This window comes from Procambarus clarkii, chromosome 46 (assembly GCF_040958095.1).
Source record: "Procambarus clarkii isolate CNS0578487 chromosome 46, FALCON_Pclarkii_2.0, whole genome shotgun sequence".
Classification (NCBI taxonomy): domain Eukaryota; kingdom Metazoa; phylum Arthropoda; class Malacostraca; order Decapoda; family Cambaridae; genus Procambarus; species Procambarus clarkii.
The window spans coordinates 19,106,838-19,128,560 of NC_091195.1; the positions used below are offsets into that span (position 1 = coordinate 19,106,838).

Genomic DNA, 21,723 nt, shown 5'->3' on the forward strand with positions numbered 1-21,723 from the left:
ACAGCATCAGTAACTAAGCCGTGGTACAAGAGGTACAGCATCAGTAACTAAGCCGTGGTACAAGAGGTACAACATCAGTAACTAAGCCGTGGTACAAGAGGTACAGCAGCAGTAACTTAAGCCGTGGTACAAGAGGTACAGCATCAGTAACTAAGCCGTGGTACAAGAGGTACAGCAGCAGTAACTAAGCCGTGGTACAAGAGGTACAGCATCAGTAACTAAGCCGTGGTACAAGAGGTACAGCATCAGTAACAAAGCCGTGGTACAAGAGGTACAGCAGCAGTAACTAAGCCGTGGTACAAGAGGTACAGCAGCAGTAACTAAGCCGTGGTACAAGAGGTACAGCATCAGTAACTAAGCCGTGGTACATGAGGTACAGCATCAGTAACTAAGCCGTGGTACAAGAGGTACAGCATCAGTAACTAAGCCGTGGCACAAGAGGTACAGCATCAGTAACTAAGCCGTGGTACAGCATCAGTAACTAAGCCGTGGTACAGCATCAGTAACTAAGCCGTGGTACAAGAGGTACAGCAGCAGTAACTAAGCCGTAGTACAAGAGGTACAGCAGCAGTAACTAAGCCGTGGTACAAGAGGTACAGCACCAGTAACTAAGCCGTGGTACAAGAGGTACAGCATCAGTAACTAAGCCGTGGTACAAGAGGTACAGCAACAGTAACTAAGCCGTGGTACAAGAGGTACAGCATCAGTAACTAAGCCGTGGTACAAGAGATACAGCATCAGTAACTACGCCGTGGTACAAGAGGTACAGCACCAGTAACTAAGCCGTGGTACAAGAGGTAAAGCATCAGTAACTAAGCCGTGGTACAGCAACAGTAACTAAGCCGTGGTACAAGAGGTACAGCAGCAGTAACTAAGCCGTGGTACAAGAGGTACAGCATCAGTAACTGCGCCGTGGTACAAGAGGTACAGCACCAGTAACTAAGCCGTGGTACAAGAGGTACAGCATCAGTAACTAAGCCGTGGTACAAGAGGTACAGCAACAGTAACTAATCCGTGGTACAAGAGGTACAGCATCAGTAACTAAGCCGTGGTACAAGAGATACAGCATCAGTAACTAAGCCGCGGTACAAGAGGTACAGCAACAGTAACTAAGCCGTGGTACAAGAGGTACAGCATCAGTAACTAAGCCGTGGTACAAGAGGTACAGCATCAGTAACTAAGCCGTGGTACAAGAGGTACAGCAGCAGTAACTAAGCCGTGGTCAGAGTAAGATAAGCTTCTCGTGGTTATCGTGAGATGAATTCGGGGCTTAGCGTCCCCGCGGCCCGGTCCCCGACCAGGCCTTCTTTTTCTTACATATCCCGGGCAACCTGTCCTCTTAAAAATAACGTCGTTTTTGGCCATTTACCGGTGTGGCCGAAAGTGGACGTAATTTGAAAATTAAGAAAATAAATTAAATAAATTTGGGATTTTTTTTCAACAACAGTAAGTTAAGGGACCTCTGGTAGGTTTGATGGGCAGGAAATTCTCATAAAGTTTCAAAACGTTATGAAAAACATTAATTGAAAGTTTCCTCTTCTAACCTTACCGAGTAAGTCGGACGACTCAAACAGAAAACGGTACATTACATCACTTTTGGAAATCGATTTCATTTCAAATTACGTCCATATTTGGCCATAGTGCGCATACGAGCCAAAAGTGACTTTATTTTTAAGAGGACGGGTTGCCCCAGGAAGCAGCTGTCTAACTCCCAGGTACCTATTTGCTGCTAGTTAAACAGGGGCATCAGGGTGAAAGAAACTAACCATTTGTTTCCACCGGGGATCGAACTAGGAACCTTAAGCCCGCGAATCGCGCATGCTGTACACTCGCCCGTTAAGCCCCTTCGCTCAATACAATGTCACAATAAATTTTAACATTACAAAATTTTACGTTTTCCAGATGTTTCCTGATATTAATAAAAATATTTTTTTTATATAAATAAATTTACTGAAGACCATATTTCAAAACAAAAACTATATAATATTAATTTCTAACTTATCAAGAAATCTCAAAATGATTCATAATTTTAAAATAATGTTTAAAAATGATATTTCCTGTTTATTTTTATACTAAAATATGAAATTTTAAGTATAATAACCTGGGAAGATATGAATGAAGATAACTGCAGAAGGCCTATTGGCTCACACGAGGCAGATCCTAAGTAGTGAAATACAGTGTACCATTGTACAGCCTATAGGTAGTACAGTGTACCATTGACCAGCCTATAGGTAGTACAGTGTACCATTGGCCAGCCTATAGGTAGTACAGTGTACCATTGACCAGCCTATAGGTAATACAGTGTACCATTGGCCAGCGGGATGGTTTGTTTTAGGTGATTTTTCACTCTTAAATAAAAATCGAAGCACTTTGCGTGTTGTGGACCACTTTCTAAACGACCCCGTTCTCGCCAGCGTTGCCAACGTCAAGAAACTGTCGCACTAAAGTGCCCCCTTATCCTAACCTACCAAAGGACCCGAAACAGAAAACGGGACAGTACCTCACTTTCGCGAGCCGCTTCCAGTTTCTAGTACGACGATTTATGGCTTCAAGTGGACTATACGTCAAAATGCGACGTTCTATTAGGAGGACGGGTTCAACGACGTGCAGGAAAGTACGTCAGAGAGATGCAGCTGGTATCACAGGTGGTACACAAGGTGATGCACAGTAGACAATTGTGGTACAACAGCTGGTACAAGAGGTACAGCAGCAGTAACTAAGCCGTGGTACAAGAGGTACAGCGTCAATAACTAAGCTGTGGTACAAGAGGTACAGCATCAGTAACTAAACCGTGGTACAAGAGGTACAGCGTCAGTAACTAAGCTGTGGTACAAGAGGTACAGCATCAGTAACTAAGCCGTGGTACAAGAGGTACAGCATCAGTAACTAAGCTGTGGTACAAGAGGTACAGCATCAGTAACTAAGCCGTGGTACAAGAGGTACAGCAGCAGTAACTAAGCCGTGGTTCAAGAGGTACAGCAACAGTAACTAAGCCGTGGTACAAGAGGTACAGCATCAGTAACTAAGCCGTGGTACAAGAGGTACAGCATCAGTAACTAAGCCGTGGTACAAGAGGTACAGCAGCCGTAACTAAGCCGTGGTGCAAGAGGTACAGCATCAGTAACTAAGCCGTGGTACAAAAGGTACAGCACCAGTAACTAAGCAGTGGTCAGAGTAAGATTCGCCTCTCGAGGTTATCGTGAGATGAATTCGGGGCTTAGCGTCCCCGCGGCCCGGTCCCCGACCAGGCCTTCTTTTTCTTACATATCCCGGGCAACCTGTCCTCTTAAAAATAACGTCGTTTTTGGCCTTTTACCGGTGTGGCCGAAAGTGGACGTAATTTGAAAATGAAAAAAATAAATTAAATAAATTTGGGATTTTTTTTCAACAACAGTAAGTTAAGGGACCTCTGGTAGGTTTGATGGGCAGGAAATTCTCATAAAGTTTCAAAACGTTATGAAAAACGTTAATTGAAAGTTTCCTCTTCTAACCTTACCGAGTAAGTCGGACGACTCAAACAGAAAACGGTACATTACATCACTTTTGGAAGTCGATTTCATTTCAAATTACGTCCAAATTTGGCTATAGTGCGCATACGAGCCAAAAGTGACTTTATTTTTAAGAGGACGGGTTGCCCCAGGAAGCAGCTGTGTAACTCCCAGGTACCTATTTGCTGCTAGTTAAACAGTGGCATCAGGGTGAAAGAAACTCACTATTTGTTTCCGCCTCCGCCGGGGTTCGAACTAGGAACCTTAAGCCCACGAATCCCGCATACTGTACACTCGCCCGTTAAGCCCCTTCGCTCCATACAATATCTCAATAAATTTTAATGTTACAAAATTTTAAGCTTTGCAGCTGTTTGCTGATTATTAATAAAAATATTTTTTATATAAATAAATTTACTGAAGATTATATTTTAAAACAAAAACTATATAATAGTAATTTTTAACTTATCAAGAAATCTCAAAATAACTCATAATTTTAAAGTAATGTTTAAAAATAATGTTTTCTGTTAATTTTTATAGAAAAATATGAAATTGTTAGTATAATAACCTGGAAAGATATGAATGAAGGTAACTGCAGAAGGCCTATTGGCTCACACGAGGCAGCTCCTCAGTAGTGAAATATATAAGTACAGTGTACCATTGGCCAGCCTATAGGTAGTACAGTGTACCATTGACCAGCGGGATGGTTTGTTTTAGGCGATTCTTCGGTTTTAAATAAAAATCGAAGCACTTTGCGTGTTGTGGACCACTTTCTAAACGACCCCGTTCTTGCGAGCGTTGCCAACGTCAAGAAACTGTCGTACTAAAGTGCCCCCTTATCCTAACCTACCAGAGGACCCGAAAAAGAAAACGGAAAAACTTGTTCCAAATCTCTCCTTATAGAAAAATATTTACAAACTCCATCTCATATGATTCTATGTGTATGAACTATAAGATGAATTTACATATAAATTTCTTTCTGACGGTAGAACCGGCATCAATCTTGGGTACAAGTCCAATATATCTTCAAGTGTTCCAGTACTCGTAGAGTAAATACACAGTTCAGTATATCTTAGCCCAGCTAGGACCTCATTGTATCCTAGCGCTCGTACCCCTCAATTTGTTAAAGTTGATTTGACTCTTATTTCATGATAAAATACAGTCCCATTAAGAGCTATAGGACTCTAGTTCTTAGTGTCAATATTAATCCACTTGCTCTACCCAGTTTTCCAACTTTTTTCTTAAAGTGGTGGACCTTAGAAGCTATTATTAAAGTTTTATGATTTGTTTCAAATATTATTGCATTTAGAGATATTTATCTTTACTAAATTATTTATAAAAAATATTTTTATATAATTTCATTTACTGAAGATTTTAATTTTGACCTAATATTATATAGTAGTTTTTCTTCATTTAAAGAGGTATTTAAAAATGTTTTATGGAACTAAAGTAATAAAATAAAAGTAAGGTTTTCTGTTAATTTTTGAGTCAAATAATAAACATTTTTATATAATAAAAAATATATTTTATGGAGGTGACTTGGTTTAGATATGTTGATGATATCTTGTGTATTTGGCCTTCAGATGTAAACACAGATGAATTTGTAGCCAAACTTAATGACCAAGTCACCTCCATAAAATTTACTATGGAGACTGAAATTGATAAATGTTTGCCATTCTTAGATGTGCTTATTCATAGGGAAAACTCTTCATTAAAGTTTAGTGTTTACAGAAAACCTACGAACAATTTATATTATGTTCATTATTTTTCAGGGCATAAATACAATGTAAAAAAGTCAATTTTTTCTTCAATGTATCTAAGAGCTCTTCGAGTTGTGAGTCCAGAATTCTTAGATGAAGAATTTAAGAATATTGATTCGATTGGTCTTAAGCTTTGTTACCCACTGAATTTTTTGGAAGTTTGTCGTAACAAAGCTCGTCGTACATATTATAATAATGTATGCAGTGAAAGGATTCGCCCAAAGAATGTGTTATGTTTACCATATTTCTCTGGGTTTGAGAATATTGTGAAGGCCTTGAAACTTTTTAATATAGATGTAATGTTTAGCTACGAAAACACTGTTGGTAAGCTATTAGTAAGGAACAGCCCTCGTAGTGATAATTGCGTCATTTATAAAATACCTTGTAAAGAATGTAATAAGTTCTATGTCGGGCAAACATCTAAAGATTTAAAATGTAGAATATCGCAACATAAATACTCTGTAAGACATGGCCAATTGTCTAATGCTTTGTTTGTGCATTTGTCAGAAAAAGCTCACCAAATTGATTGGGAGAGTGCTTCTTCAATAACAAATTGTAAAAGCACCTATAACAGAAACATAATTGAATCTGCTTTGATACAGATCACCAAAGAAAGTAATTTGAATATTAGCAGTGGTCTATATAACTTAGATCCATTTCTAATAGATCAGCTAAAGGGCGATTTAAGTAGAATCATTGAAAAACATTTGTCTCACTAATTTATTGTATATATTTACTTCTTTATGTTATAATTACCTATATATTATGCTTGTATGTCTGCTGTATCAGATGGGCCATTGGGCTACATCGGATGTGCCAATTGGGTGCATCTGATGGGCCAATGGGCCGTCTGCGTTGTCCAAGTATTGTACCTCACCTTACTTCACCACTCCTTCCTGCCTATTTATACCCATCACTCGATCTGTAAAATGACCTTCTGAAGATGTATTTAATATACGAAAGTACTTAAGGAAATTTCCTGTTTCATTTTTCCTCCGTGGTCTGACATTGTCATATATATATATATATATATATATATATATATATATATATATATATATATATATATATATATATATATATATATATATATATATAATATCCAACTGAAAACTCAGGCCATTCAGGCTTGTTCGCATATATATAATATATATATATTGTATGTATGTATATATATATATATATTTAATATTTATATAATATTAATATATATATATATATAATATTAATATATATATACTGTACAGTGAAGCACAGTTCACAGAACTATTGTGCACCTGAAGGGTTAATGAAATAAGAACTTTATTCTGCTACTCAAAATTGTATAGAAACATGGGGAGAAAAACTCATTTATATAAATTGGATTTATTGACACATAAAATGGTACACGAACAACATTTTTGTACAATATTTACACCGTTTGGCACAATTATTGTCAACTAAAGCATTTTTTTATCACCTAGTAACAGAATACAGGGTTAAATATGTACAAGCCTATCATTCATTGATTTATACTGAAGACTTACAGGCAGAGCACACGTTCACTAAAATTGAAATATATTGTTGTTTAAATTAAAGCCTATTATCTTATGAAGAGCTTTTTAGCCCATCATATTAGCCTATTGACTAACCAGTGAGTTTGCTTCAGCGAGCTTCTTTAGTTCTGATGTGTGTTCGTGTTTACGTGTGTATACACAATGCAGCTGAGTATATAGGTTGATAGTTGAAGACTATCAACAGGGATTTTTTTTACTTAAATCTTGCAAGATTTGCCAATAGTAACGCTCATTGAAGCCTTGCAACTAAATATAAATTAAGACCTACTGCTCAGTATCTCGACAGAGTATAAATTTGTATTCACGTTACTCTTAAGTTTAATCGTACACATTAATATATAATGTTTTTGTATAGCAACATATCTTAAAATTCGCAATTTGTTACTTTACTTTTTACTGTGTTTCTAAAATTTTAAAATGTATTTTATAATAAAACGTGAAATTTATTAAACCTTATTTAGCAGAATGTGCACAAATAGAATTGGGCTAACGTAAGAAAATAATAAGGAGAAAACCGGTTTATTTGCATATCAAAATGGGACAATATTTTCTAACAACAAATAAAACAAAAAATTATGAAGATTGTAAAAAAATTGAGTGAACTGAGAAAATCAATTTAAACAGTTCGGGACTCGAACCAGCGAATTGGGTATCCCCCCAGCAACCCGTTTTCGCACTTTCTTACAGTCAATATTGACTTATTAAATACGTGCATATGTGACATACTAAACATACTAGTTTACCTTGAAAAGCTTCATAGAAAACACCGACCTTACCTAACCTTCTTAGTATGTTAAGATAAGCATCTTATTGCTTCGTAATTACAATTATTACTTAACCTATTATAAGTATAGGTTAAGTAATAATTGTAATTACGAAGCAATAAGATGCTTATCTTAACATAGAAGGTTAGGTAAGGTCGGTGTTTCCTATGAAGCTTTTCAAGGTAAATTAGTATGTTTAGTATGTCACATATGCACATATTTAATAAGTCAATATTGACTATACGAAAGTGCGAGAACGGGTTGCCCCCAGCCACCTGCGTTAAACCGCTGGACCATGATATACGCTCTATATAACCTGGAATTCACCCAAATCCACCAGGAGCCTTGAGGCATAGAGCCAATACCAAATCCAGCTTTCACACATCACTCGCCAGCACTCTAAGTGTGTTATAGCAGGTCCTCCACCACACGCTTTCTTCAGATACACAAGAAAGACACATTAGCATGATATATCAAAGAGAAAATTAATTGATATATCACGTCAGTGATTTATTTCCTTGAGTTGCGAATTAACTTGATGCCTCGTATTAGTTGCGCAGTAGCTCGTCAATTTTTGTTTTGTTTACATCTGTTATGGACAGAATCTACTTGAAGCACATTTCTTAATAGTAAATACACTGAAATTTACAATAAAACAAGTCCTGTTCATTGTATTTTCATTTTCACTTAACCCTTTTCTAAAACACACACACACACACACACACACACACACACACACACACACACACACACACACACACACACACACACACACACAAATCATTGACGCTACTGCAGCTATGTGGAAAATTGTGATCAAAATCAAAGGACATAGTAATTATGTTTTATACAGTCATTTTGACTGTATACCTGTTATATATGTTGCTAAATTGACTGAATGAATGCTCTGTAATCTGTACAATAGTTAGGGTCATAGGTTTAAGGCTTATGAACCTCAAGAGGGTTATTGAGTCCTATTAACCTCTGGAGGGTTATTAAGGCTTATCAACCTCTGGAGGGATATTAAGGCCACCGTAATAGCTTATTGACCAACCAGAAAGTATACTTTAGTCCTGAACATAGTCCAGGACTAGAGTAAACTCTGTGTATATACACCGAGAAGTGAGGTATACCTCTCAGTGTATATCACTAAATAACATTTCCACTTTGTAATTAAACACATTGAAATCAACTACTTTGTCTCTCACGCTTGGTTAAAAGCCAGGTTTACCACAAGTTTACCACAATTCCCCCAAAAATGTACAATTAAATAACACCTACTCTTCATATACGCATTCACCCTGAACGCTTAACTGCTATTTTGCACTAAACTTGCTTTCATTCATTCACTTAAGTTGTCCCATTCAGTCACTTAATTTGCTTCTTTTCATTCATTTTATGCACGAGTAATCATGTCTTGAATACATTCATCAACATCTTTGACACGTGCATTTGTTTACAAGAGTAATTAATCAATAGATGCCCGTATATAACAAGTGTTCAATTGAACAAACAGCCGGATAAGTTCCAAGCCTGACATTGACCGGCCGTTCAACACATAGCCATGATCTTCTTCTTGAGGTTATCTTGAGATGATTTCGGGGCTTTTTAGTGTCCCCGCGGCCCGGTCTTCGACCAGGCCTCCACCCCCAGGAAGCAGCCCGTGACAGCTGACTAACTCCCAGGTACCTATTTACTGCTAGGTAACAGGGGCATTCAGGGTGAAAGAAACTTTGCCCATTTGTTTCTGCCTCGTGCGGGAATCGAACCCGCGCCACAGAATTACGAGTCCTGCGCGCTATCCACCAGGCTACGAGGCTCCTTGATGAACCTAATCTGGCAATGACCAGCTCATCTCAGAGTAGTAATGTTTGTTATCACGCTGCAACCAATCTGAACGCCCAATTGATTCGCCAATCACCTAACACATTGGTTAAGGCCTATTATCTACTAGGATCATTAGTGATGTAATTTATTTTGACATTTAACTTAAAAGTCTAGGATCAAAAGTAGATTTACAAAGTAGATTCCTATAGAAGTTACAGATTGCTTAACTCCCTCGTACCTATGCAAGTACAATAAATTAGTATGTCACACATGCACTTATTCATAAGCAAGATATTGACTTACAGCAAGTGCGAGAACGGGTTGTATTTATTGCTAGTTGAACAGATGCATTAGATGAAAGAAAGACAGGCCAAATCATTTGTGCTCTGATCGGGAATTGAACCCGGGATTCCCGGTTGCGAGGGAGTGTCATATATTACTGATGAATGTAATTGAATATAATTGTTGTTGTGTGAATATGAACATTATATGAACATGTTATATGAACATATTCATATACTTGTTGTTAGACATAAAAACTCAATTAGATATATGACAAATATACTTAGCTTGAAGGCATATGTATATATATATGGCTGGTCAGAGCAGAGTTGAAAGAATTGACAAGATAATCAATTGACTAAGGCTGAGTTGAATATTCAATGTACAGAGATAAACATTAACTAAGGTCCTCCATACACAGTTAATTGAACATTGAATGGTTGAGGACAAGGCACTCCACTTGGTAAGGCAGAGTTGACTAATTCAACTCTTCTATGCAGGCTAAGTAGTTGAAGAGGCTCAAATCATCTCAGCACCAGGTTGATGAGGACGATCAACCAGGCAGTAGAAGGAGCAAGACAATACTCGCCTAGCCAGTTCAGAGCTGTGGCTATACTTTGTCTAATTGTTCATTCATGTGGTGAACAAATGACCTACCCCTTGAACATTTATGTAGTGAGTGTACATGGATCTACCCTTTGTAGACCAGACCACACACTAGAAATTGAAGGGACGACGACGTTTCGGTCCGTCCTGGACCATTCTCAAGTCGATTGTCAAGTCGATTGCCACGTTATTGTGACTCATCGCCTGCCTACCCTTTGTATATCCATATGATGAACACACACACATGGATCTTCCCCCTCATATACATTCATAAGAGGAGCACACTCAGGGATTCCCATGAACATTCACGGGATGAACACATTGAACAAAATATAATCAATGCCTGAGTTTCGGCTATATCACAGTCCTGGGGAACATATTTTACGATTACATAATGGCAAGAAGTCTCTCTCTCTCTCCGTGTTCCATTATGACTATTACAATAATAATGGACGCAATATTCTTTCATGTCACATTATAATGAGTAATATCCACAAAAAGATAATATTGTGGGATATTCATTTACAAAATTCCTTAATACAAGCACTATAATAGGTAAATCCTGTTAATTGTATCGGAACATAATTATATCCACATTAAGGACTTGCATATAATCACTATTACATTCGCTCAATTCACATCATAGAGTTATTTTAAGCTATTATTAGTATATAGAAGCTCGTCTTGGTAGTGATTTTACAGAAAACGATGTCACGAAATAATGAAGTCTATGACACACTTCCAGTTTTCTGAAGGCAAGAATAGACAGGGGAAACTCGTCTAATGCCGGCATTAACACTGTACAGTCCGTCATTTCTAGTTCAAATCTCTAAATCAAAACGGGACTCCGAGTACACAGGACGGAAACTTAGGTCAAAGTTCTTTAAGAATGTCTTTATCTTCTGGAGTCACGGTGTCTGTGTCGTTGCACAGAGCCATTTGGTAACAATTGTGCGCTTTCTTTTCTCATTTTTTTGCGTTTTTCATTGTTTATTGTTCAAGATATATGAACGCGGTGACAGGCAGGAGACAGGTGGGAGACAGACAGGCAGGGGAGTGATGCCGTTGTGGCCTTTGTGTTGCTATTGCAACTTCCTTAGACACTTGTTCAGGTGATATTGTCGATGAGTGTTGCATTGTTGATGTTCTTGCGTTAGCAAGGTGCTATTGATGTGTTTACCTGGAGAAAGAGAGCATATCTGCATAGGGTTTTGGGAGTTCTTCTACTCCCCGAGCCCGGCCTGAGGCCAGGCTTGGGATATATGTATGTATATATATTTTTATATAATATATAGGCTGCAGAGTATATAAAGTGTCCAGAGCATACACGAGATTGTCATGGTATACTATATAGAAGGTCATCAGTATACGCGATGACCTGAATATACAGTAGATATATAAGTGGAAGTCACCAGTATATTAGTGACTGAGTATTCAGTTTACTTTATACAGGTGTGTTTTTCATGGGGATTTTAACACCTAAATATTGTATAATATATAAAAATACTGATGCCTTCAAGTTATTTAACGTGTTCATTAGTAATGTCACGTCATTAATGCTACTTTGCTGTTTTATTTCCTTGTGTTTACTTGGACTCTGTTAACGGTCTTATTTGACAGTTTGCTGATGAAGATGCTGTGTGTTCGTTGGTTGTGCTTAATGAGATATGTCTTATTCTCAAGTTATGATGTTTGGATTCATCTATGCATCTTTTGTTGATGTTGTCGTATCCCATATTGGGTCTTTTGTTGTATGCTGGGGGGGGGGGGTTGTATATTCCTGGGAGCGATGTATATTCTCCATCTGCGGTGACCCCCCCCGCCCCCCCCCCAGCGATGTAGTTTGTATATCCAATTGTTTGTATAATACTTCCATATTCAAGTTCCTTAAATTTCCTGGTTGGCGTGTGTGTGTCCAGTATGAAGCATTGTGATGTCTCCCTTGTGTGTTCTGGTGTCTTTCGTGACCTATTTTGATTCCCATATACCTTCGCATGGGGTAGTAACCTCGCCGGACGCTCTTGACCATCATTCCATGTCCCCGTGGTTGTCACCAGGTGGCAGGCGATGCTGGTTGATACCTGGTTGATGGGGTTCTGGGAGTTCTTCTACTCCCCAAGCCCGGCCCGAGGCCAGGCTCGACTTGTGAGAGTTTGGTCCACCAGGCTGTTGCTTGGAGCGGCCAGCAGGCCCACATACCCACCACAGCCCGGTTGGTCCGGCATTCCTTGGAGGAATAAATCTAGTTTCCTCTTGAAAATGTTGTCCTTAGATAATTCCAGATGTCCTCAGATGTCGACAGTCGCCAACAGTGTCCTCAGTTGACTCACTGTCCGGCAGTCACGGAGTCAGAGGGTTTAAGGTTCTTTGGCCTCGTATCATCCAGACCATCTCTGGAAGGTCACCTTCCTTTTCTCTCTCTCTTCGAGATTCGAATCTTAGGGTTTTTATGTATGTTCGTGTGACACTTTGTCTTGGCTGGCGAAATTATTTAGTTTTTTTTTTCAGTTTCTCCAGCAAAATATTTTTCTGATTTGTAACTCGTGTGTGTGTGTGTCTCAGTGAGATTTTTTATGGAACTGAACTGGATTCGTCTCTCTCCTGGTTAGGACTAGCTCTTGCATACTTTACCTTGTTCCTGCGGTCTGGGTTCAGCACTTCCAGATATCCAGCATTTTGATTTGTGTATGACTTGAACGCATTTTTAGTTAATTTAATGATATATATACTTGATGTCATGGATTACAGACAAGAATCTTAAAATGGGAACCAGATTGCTGTCATATCAGCCTTAGTCTTCAAAACATTAGAATTCCAGGATTCTGAAAGGTTTCATATATGTTTCTGGTGATTCCAAACGTATGCTGGAGTCCCATTGTGTTCCTGCCACAGAAAGTGGATTCTGGTCGTCATTATCGTCATACAGGATTAAGGACATAACTCTAAGATACATATTTTTCATAACTTTTTAACATATAATTGTAGGTTTTCTGTCAATATTTCCAAGGAATATAATACAGAGTATTCAATAGCATTAAACGAAATTGAACTCTCTTGTCGAAGGGAGCCTATTGGTGGTCTGTAACCATTCCATTCCTGGTACCCCTCTTTACTGCCTGGTACTTCTTTCCTGCCTGGCATCCCCTTTACTGCCTGGTACCTCTTTGCTGCCTGGTACCCCTTCCGCGCGCGCACACACCCTAGAGGGCGCCACCGATTTCTCTTGACTAATTCACCTCCTCCCTTAGCACCGTCTCGTCTTGCCTAGCTTCTGGATGAAGGAAGGTAGGGTCCTGGCGTTCTCAATGCGTGCTGGGGGCAAGGAGGCGGGGTTGGAAGAGGCCAAGAGATGCCGCACCAATTCTCTGATGTTGCCACCATGGACTTCGCGGGGCTCCAACGGCAAGTCTGCAGACCAAAAGAGTAAAATGGAGATTAGTATGCTATAACACAAAGGCACTACGGGCTCACTATAGCCCGTGCTACTTGCAACTTTTTGTTCCAGGTAGCGAATTTTTTAACAACAACAACATCTATGACATTGAACACGAACATTAAACAGTGTATTCTAATGATTTGTGTACATATACACTGAGAGGTTTGCTGTAGTTCCAGACTAATGATTAACACTGAAAGTAACTTTCATGAGTGGTCAGTAAGTTATTGATATTAATTAATGATAAGTTAATGATAATGATTCAGTAAGTCTTTAAATAGACTTACAGAGGTTGGGATCGACCTCATTTGAAACAAATCCTACTGAATGGGGATGTTTGATATACGATACACAAATGTTGCAAATCATGTTATAAGTTACAAGTTCACAAACCAATGTAAATTTGTTGTGAAAATGGGTTCAAGTTCGTCTTTTGAACCCGTTTTGCTAAAATAAGACGAACGTAAAATTTTGTAACTGTCCTATCAAGACTAGGTTTCAGAGCCCATTTTATTTAACCTATTTAAGAGAGTAGAAGAAACTGTTAAAATAAGCGTTTTAGCAATATTTACAGTCTATCCCAACTCCAGGCTTCCATAACACCCACTCCAGGCTTCCACAACACCCACTCAGGCCTATGACCAACTTATTTTAGCTACAGCTAAAACATTGGACCTTAAAAAGAGTACTAATTACAGAAAGCGTGAGACAGGTTGGGAAAGACAGAGAGAGGGAGGCAGGGGGTAGAAAGACAGAGGGAGAGACCGTGTTTGAATGTATATATAGGCACTACATATGTGTGTGTGTGTGTGAGAGAGAGAGAGAGACAGACAGAGAGAGAGAGAGGGAGAGAGTGTACACACCCTAGCGCCCACTCATCGAAGCATGTAATTTATGCAAACACTACCCAAGAATTCTCTGTTTTCAACAAGCTAAAAGAGGCAAGATGCTGGCTAGTTTGGTAGTAACGAGAACCTGGACTACCACCACCATCACTCCCACTACTACCACCACCACCACCTACCACCATCACCACCACCACTATCACTACCACCACCACCACCACCACCACCACCACCTACAACCACCACCATTACTGGCAGAGCAGCTAACATCATAGGTGAATTTGTGAGCCATGAAGGCTCACTGGAGCGTGACCCCCTCCCCCATATTTCCAGCCTCCCACCCACCCACTATATCTCCACCCACAAGTCCTATTTCAACCCAACAAACTTAACAATGCAACCAGCCAACCAAGCCATCCTACAAGCGAACCATCACCAGCTAACCAGCCAGCCAGTTAAGCAACTAACCAGCCAAGAAGGCCACTTCGCTGTCACGCAGCCCAAGAAACCTGTAAAGTCATATAGTGAGAAGAAAGGCCATATATATACTATATATTATACACAAAATGTGACCAGAATACAGACCTGTGTATACCTATGCCATGGAGAGAAGAGGAAGTATACCTTGAGAGTATAATCACGTCGAATGATTGTATAGGTTTACAAGGCCTTGTCACTTCAAGGAAAATTATCAGTTGTCTGACAAGGAATTTATTCAAACCAGCAACGTCATGCTAACGATAATTCACTTGAAGGCTTTTGCCCACTTAAGTTTGGGACATAATTGAATTAATAAAACTGTAGGAATTACTCAAATCTCTTCCACTTAATCAATACAAAGAATTAGAATAGTTTCCCCTCCCCCAATCTAAAAAACTAAAGTGTGTTCTACCTACCTAGTTAAGTAGGTATCCTACCTTACCTACATAAAAGTAGGTATACTACCTACCAACTCCCAGCAAGAAGCGTTTTACCAATTAGTTGAGATCCACCTTAAATGTGGATATCAAAAGCTTATTGATATCGATGCGAATATCAGTAACAATGTATGCCATATTGGCATGGATATTCATCTTATCTTTTTAGCTGTGAGGTCAATGCAATCCACTTGAATATATTCAATTCATTCCGTATACACAAATATACTTGTTTCTATATTAGCATATCTAAGGCGCAGAATGGCTTTATTAATGATAGCCTTTGTGTGTGTTTAATTATCTTTGCTAATTAGTTCATTCAGTCATCTTCATATGCGGTTACAGAGAGTGATTAGAGGTTCTAAGTTTGGCGAACACTAAAGTTTAGTTGGAATTTTTAACTTGGAAGATTTAAGTTAGGTGATCACTATAGAGCTTAGTTGGAGTTCTTAGGCGACTACGAATACTCAAGTAGCTGGTTTGTGGGTTGTAATTTTTAGAGGACGCGACTGAATCTGTAGGCTACTCAGTAGGCTAGACTTGTGTATAGGCCTACTCGCCGCTCCCTTGGTGAGTCTGAGGGGTCAGTCAGCATTCCCAGGGAGATTAGCCATGATGTAGTGAACGCAAGTATGGTGATAGACGATTGTCTATCGTACTACCATCATTCTGCTGCCTCGTTTAGTTGGTGTGTTGTGATTCCTCTTCTCCCTCTTCCATGCCTCTTTTTAGCGCCGTGTTCCTGGTTTTTCTCCTTCACTTCGTTCTATGTTGGTGTTTTTCTGATGGTCTATCTCAGGATAACTCATAATATGGTTGTTCTATTGGTCTCTCTCTCTCTCTCTCTCTCTCTCTCTCTCTCTCTCTCTCTCTCTCTCTCTCTCTCTCTCTCTCTCTCTCTCTCTCTCTCTCTCTCTCTCTCTCTCATTCATTTATTTCTCCTCCATGTTATTCTCTGCCATTCCTCCCTCCTCACCGCCACACACCTAACATCCCAAATAATGCAAAATCCTAACATACCTGATCAACCAGGCTGTGTTTCATACGTCAGGCTGCCAGCAGCTGCGTCTTACAGCCTGGTTGACTAGACCACCAATCAAGAAGGCTGGTCAGAGACCGGGCCGCGGGGACATTGATCCACCGTATCAACGCTTGGTATTCCTATATATATTGTACCCTGAACTAATCTACACCCCCCCCCCCCTACACCCGTTTGAGGTGGTCTTGAGCCTTCAGTCTGGCTGGGAGGAGATGCTGAGCCCCCAGTGTGGCTGGGAGGAGGTGCTGAGCTCCCAGTGTGGCTGGGAGGAGGTGCTGAGCTCCCAGTGTGGCTGGGAGGAGGTGCTGAGCCCCCAGTGTGGCTGGGAGGAGGTGCTGAGCTCCCAGTGTGGCTGGGAGGAGGTGCTGAGCCCCCAGTGTGGCTGGGAGGAGGTGCTGAGCTCCCAGTGTGGCTGGGAGGAGGTGCTGAGCCCCCAGTGTGGCTGGGAGGAGGTGCTGAGCCCCCAGTGTGGCTGGGAGGAGGTGCTGAGCCCCCAGTGTGGCTGGGAGGAGGTGCTGAGCTCCCAGTGTGGCTGGGAGGAGGTGCTGAGCCCCCAGTGTGGCTGGGAGGAGGTGCTGAGCTCCCAGTGTGGCTGGGAGGAGGTGCTGAGCTCCCAGTGTGGCTGGGAGGAGGTGCTGAGCTCCCAGTGTGGCTGGGAGGAGGTGCTGAGCTCCCAGTGTGGCTGGGAGGAGGTGCTGAGCCCCCAGTGTGGCTGGGAGGAGGTGCTGAGCCCCCAGTGTGGCTGGGAGGAGGTGCTGAGCTCCCAGTGTGGCTGGGAGGAGGTGCTGAGCCCCCAGTGTGGCTGGGGTAGGCTGGGAGGAGGTGCTGAGCCCCCAGTGTGGCTGGGGTAGGCTGGGAGGAGGTGCTGAGCCCCCAGTGTGGCTGGGGTAGGCTGGGAGGAGGTGCTGAGCCCCCAGTGTGGCTGGGGTAGGCTGGGAGGAGGTGCTGAGCCCCCAGTGTGGCTGGGGTAGGCTGGGAGGAGGTGCTGAGCCCCCAGTGTGGCTGGGGTAGGCTGGGAGGAGGTGCTGAGCCCCCAGTGTGGCTGGGAGGAGGTGCTGAGCTCCCAGTGTGGCTGGGAGGAGGTGCTGAGCCCCCAGTGTGGCTGGGAGGAGGTGCTGAGCTCCCAGTGTGGCTGGAGTAGGCTGGGAGGAGGTGCTGAGCCCCCAGTGTGGCTGGGAGGAGGTGCTGAGCCCCCAGTGTGGCCAGATAAAGCACAAACAAGCCTGGACTAACACCCCATCCTACCCAACATCGTCGACACTGTTGCCACTTCCCTCAAATCCTCTCCCACCACCACCATCCTGAAAGAATCAAATCATTCCCGTTTATCAGCATTACTAAGCATGTAAAGCATTAACCCATTGACGATACACGATTGTAAACATCACGTTTGCTTACATTCCCGATGAATAGGGGTTGATTTAAATAGGGGAAGGTATTGAGAAGACGGGTTGAGATGCCCCCCCTGGGTCAGGTCCAGACGACAGGTGGTTGGCTACCCTGAGGGGCTCCGGGATGGTTGCCAGGTGCCGCCATGCGAGGCTTCGCTTCTCTCATATCTGGTTTATTCGTAATTAAGTATTCATACAGATGTTTATGGCCGCTAGATTTGCATGTCCGCTAATAAGATTACATATTCGTATCTGACGGAACGTCTCGGATCAAAATATAATCATTTGTTTTGATGAATAAACGCTTGAATGCCGATTGGTGTTCCAATACGCCGCTAGAAATATAAGGTTAAGGTAAACTGTTTATAGTATGCAGTTCCTGGGAGTAAGAGAATTCAATAGCACGACTGTTGCCCTCAATGAGGGTTCCAACACCCTGTAAAAAGATTCAACTCCTCATATGTTGCCTATAGACGATGCTCAAACAACCAGATGGTCATACCCCTTAAGTACTTTTTTTTTTAATCCTGACTTGGCCTCCTGGAATGCTTTGCAAGGGAGTCCGATCCGGAGGATAATTTTGTCTGGGCTATCATCGACCATTTCCTTGACGAGTCTGATGCCAGATAAGATGAATTCGACCCTATAATTACAAAATAAATACAGACGAGATCAGCACATGCTTGATTCTTTTTGTACTGGCCTAGTTGTGTTTGTGGCAGGGGTTGAGCTTTGGCTCTTTGGTCCCGCCTCTCAACTGCCAGTCAACTGGTGTACAGGTTTCTGAGCCAATTGGGCTCTGTCATATCTTTAGTTCATTTATTATGCACCCCATACCCATCTTGTGGGCGGTAGTGGAAAGGGTTACAGAGGCACATAATGGGCTCAGGGACTGAACCCCACAATTCATTTAGCTAAGCAAGTTACAATCTTGATGAGCTAGTTACAAAATTCAGTATAAGTCGTCACATCAACAATGGGTTCGAGATCGACCTCAAGTACAGGTTCTAAATTAAGCAACTGACATATGTGGAGAGCTAGTGTCACAATTGATATGTTTGTCCTGCACACCGCTCCCCATCCAGTGGGCAGCGGTGGATAGGTTACACCGCCCCCCATCCAGTGGGCAGCGGTGGATAGGTTACACCGCCCCCCATCCAGTGGGCAGCGGTGGATAGGTTACAATCACTTAGTTACTACCTACAGTTAGCAAACTGGGGATATTTGGCTAAAATTTCTGGTAGCAGATCATTTTGAATGAAATATTGACACATCGTTGGTACATTGGTTATAGAATTGTCTCTGAAATCACATATCTTTTCGAACTCCATCACATATCATATCTACATTTGAAACTGTGTTTGGAGTTCATGTGTTAACTATGACACTGAACAAATTCTTTCTAATGTCGATGTGCCTCAGTTGAATACTCAGTGTTCATCTGTGTCCCCTTGTTCGAGTACCACCCGCGCTGTCAACCTCTGGAGGGTTATTAAGGTCTATCAACCTCTGGAGGGTTATTAAGGCCTATCAACCTCTGGAGGGTTATTAAGGCCTGTCAACCTCTGGAGGGTTATTAAGGCCTATCAACCTCTGGAGGGTTATTAAGACCTATCAACCATCTGTCAACCATCAGCTGAGATGGCGCGCACGGTTCTGGTTATAAACTTCACCACTTAGGAGCAGCCTCGTGTGAGCCAATAGGCCTTCTGCAGTTACCTTCATTCTTATATTCCTATGTTATTATACTTAAATTTTAGATATTCAATTAAAAAAAAGAAAAAAAATTACTTTTTAAAATTATTCTATTATTATAAACAAAATTGAGATATCTTCTTAAATAGGCAATACCTACTATATAATATTCGTTTTAAATTAAGATCTTCAGTAAAATAAATTATATAAAAAATATATATATATATGTTTTAAGAATTGTCTGTTTGAACAAAATTTTGAGTTATAATTAATTAAATATGTCATTGGTTGAAGCTAGTTGACCTGATGGCCGAGTGAACAGCGCTTGGGATTCGTAGTCCTAAGATTCCAGGTTCGATCCCCGACGGATCGAAAAATATGCAGTTTCTTTCACCCTGATCCCCCTGTTCACCTAGCAATAAATAGATACTTGGGAGTTAGACAGCTGAGTGGACAGCGCTTCCGATTCGTAGTCCTGAGGTTCCGGGATCGATCCCCGGTAGAGGCGGAAAAAACAAGTAGGCATAGTTTATTTCAACCCTGATTCGCTTGTTCACCTAGCAGTAAATAGGTACCTGGGAGTTAGACAGCTGCTACGGGCTGCTTCCTGGGGGTGTGTAACAAAAAGGAGGCCTGGTCGAGGACCGGGCCGCGGGGACGCTAAGCCCCGAAATCACCTCAAGATAGCTGTTATAGATTAAGCTACTCGGAACAAGTTCCAAGTAGCACGGGCTATGGTGAGCCCGTAAACGGTACGCTTCTCTGTGTATGTATATATACATTTGATATACATTTGTATATATACATTTGATAGGTATACACCTCAGTTACAGCCCCGCTCCTGTGCCAGGTAAGTCCACTACGGGCTCACCATAGCCCGTGCTACTTGCCCCGCTCCTGTGCCGGGTAAGTCCACTACGGGCTCACCATAGTCCGTGCTACTTGCCCCGCTCCTGTGCCAGGTAAGTCCACTACGGGCTCACCATAGCCCGTGCTAATTGGAACTTTTTGTTCCCAGTAGCTGACTTAAACAACAACATAGACACCTCTCTCAGTATACATACTCTATGAGTTTACTCCAATCCTGAACTACGCCAGTAACTAGATTCCTCCAGTATGCGTGGTCATGTATACTTCTACAACCCGTCCTCAGACCGAGTCCATTCCATCCAGCGGTCGACCCCACAGACGCATCCATTTTAACAGGCTGTTCATTCAAAATAGGAAGTGTTTCAAATATATATTAATATTGTTATATATTAGCATATTTAGACATTGATTAGATTAGTTGTTTAGGTTCTGTTGGCAATTATTTGTATTTGTAGTACGTGGGTGAAGCATTTACCAACCCGTCCTCGATTCAAGGCTATTATATCCAGTGGTCGACTCCACAGACATAATTTTTAACATGCTGTTCATTCAAAACAGGAATTTTCTCAAATATAAACTAATATTATAATATATTAGCCTATTGTGCATATATAGACAAAGGTTAGGTTAGGTGTTTAGGTTCTGTTGGCAATTATTTGTATTTGTAGTACGTGGGTGAAGCATTTATAGCGTTGTGGTTCGAACACCAGTCGTCAGTGAAGCACTTGTTCCGGAAGTGTTCGGACGTCATCAGTTGTGAGTCGTGTGTAAACCGTTTTTCATTCATAAACAGCTGAAGGGTTTGGCGGGTGGATGGAATGGCCTTTGGGTCTTTGTTTACGAGGACAGGCTCCTGCCTTCTAACTGTAACCTCGGTAATTGAACCTCCTCCTGTACCCGTCGGGTCTTCTTGAGTTCATGAATCAAAGTTATAAAACAACTTTACACGCGAATGTTGCTTGCCAGTCGCATTTGCATATATATTTTGAATAGTGACGTGCTGTGAGCTATTATAGTCCTTACGAAGGTGGATACTAAAGCTGGAATCTATTTAAAGGTGTTTAATGCTGTGAAATGGATTATTGCATGGTGTATAACAGGCGTCTGGCTTGTTCGGTCAGTCTAATGGCACTGTCAGGCGGCTATACGCAGTAAAATCAGCTTGCCGGTAAATCGGTTTACATGTAAATTGGGCTATCTGTAAATCGATTTACTTGTAAATTGAACTGTCTGTAAATCGGTTTACTTGT

The 21,723-nt window shown here is 41.2% G+C and overlaps 1 protein-coding gene across 1 annotated transcript in view; it reads right to left on the bottom strand.

The window, feature by feature from the left end:
• Nucleotides 1-8,267: 8,267 nt before the first annotated feature.
• The window catches only part of LOC123770490 (uncharacterized), an 85,710-nt gene continuing 72,254 nt past the window's right edge, over nt 8,268-21,723 (bottom strand). Inside the window, exon 4 of the mRNA XM_045762414.2 lies at nt 8,268-13,688. Coding sequence (XP_045618370.1) covers nt 13,525-13,688 — 164 coding nt within the window. The 3' untranslated portion in view covers nt 8,268-13,524. The remainder of the gene's footprint in view (nt 13,689-21,723) is intronic.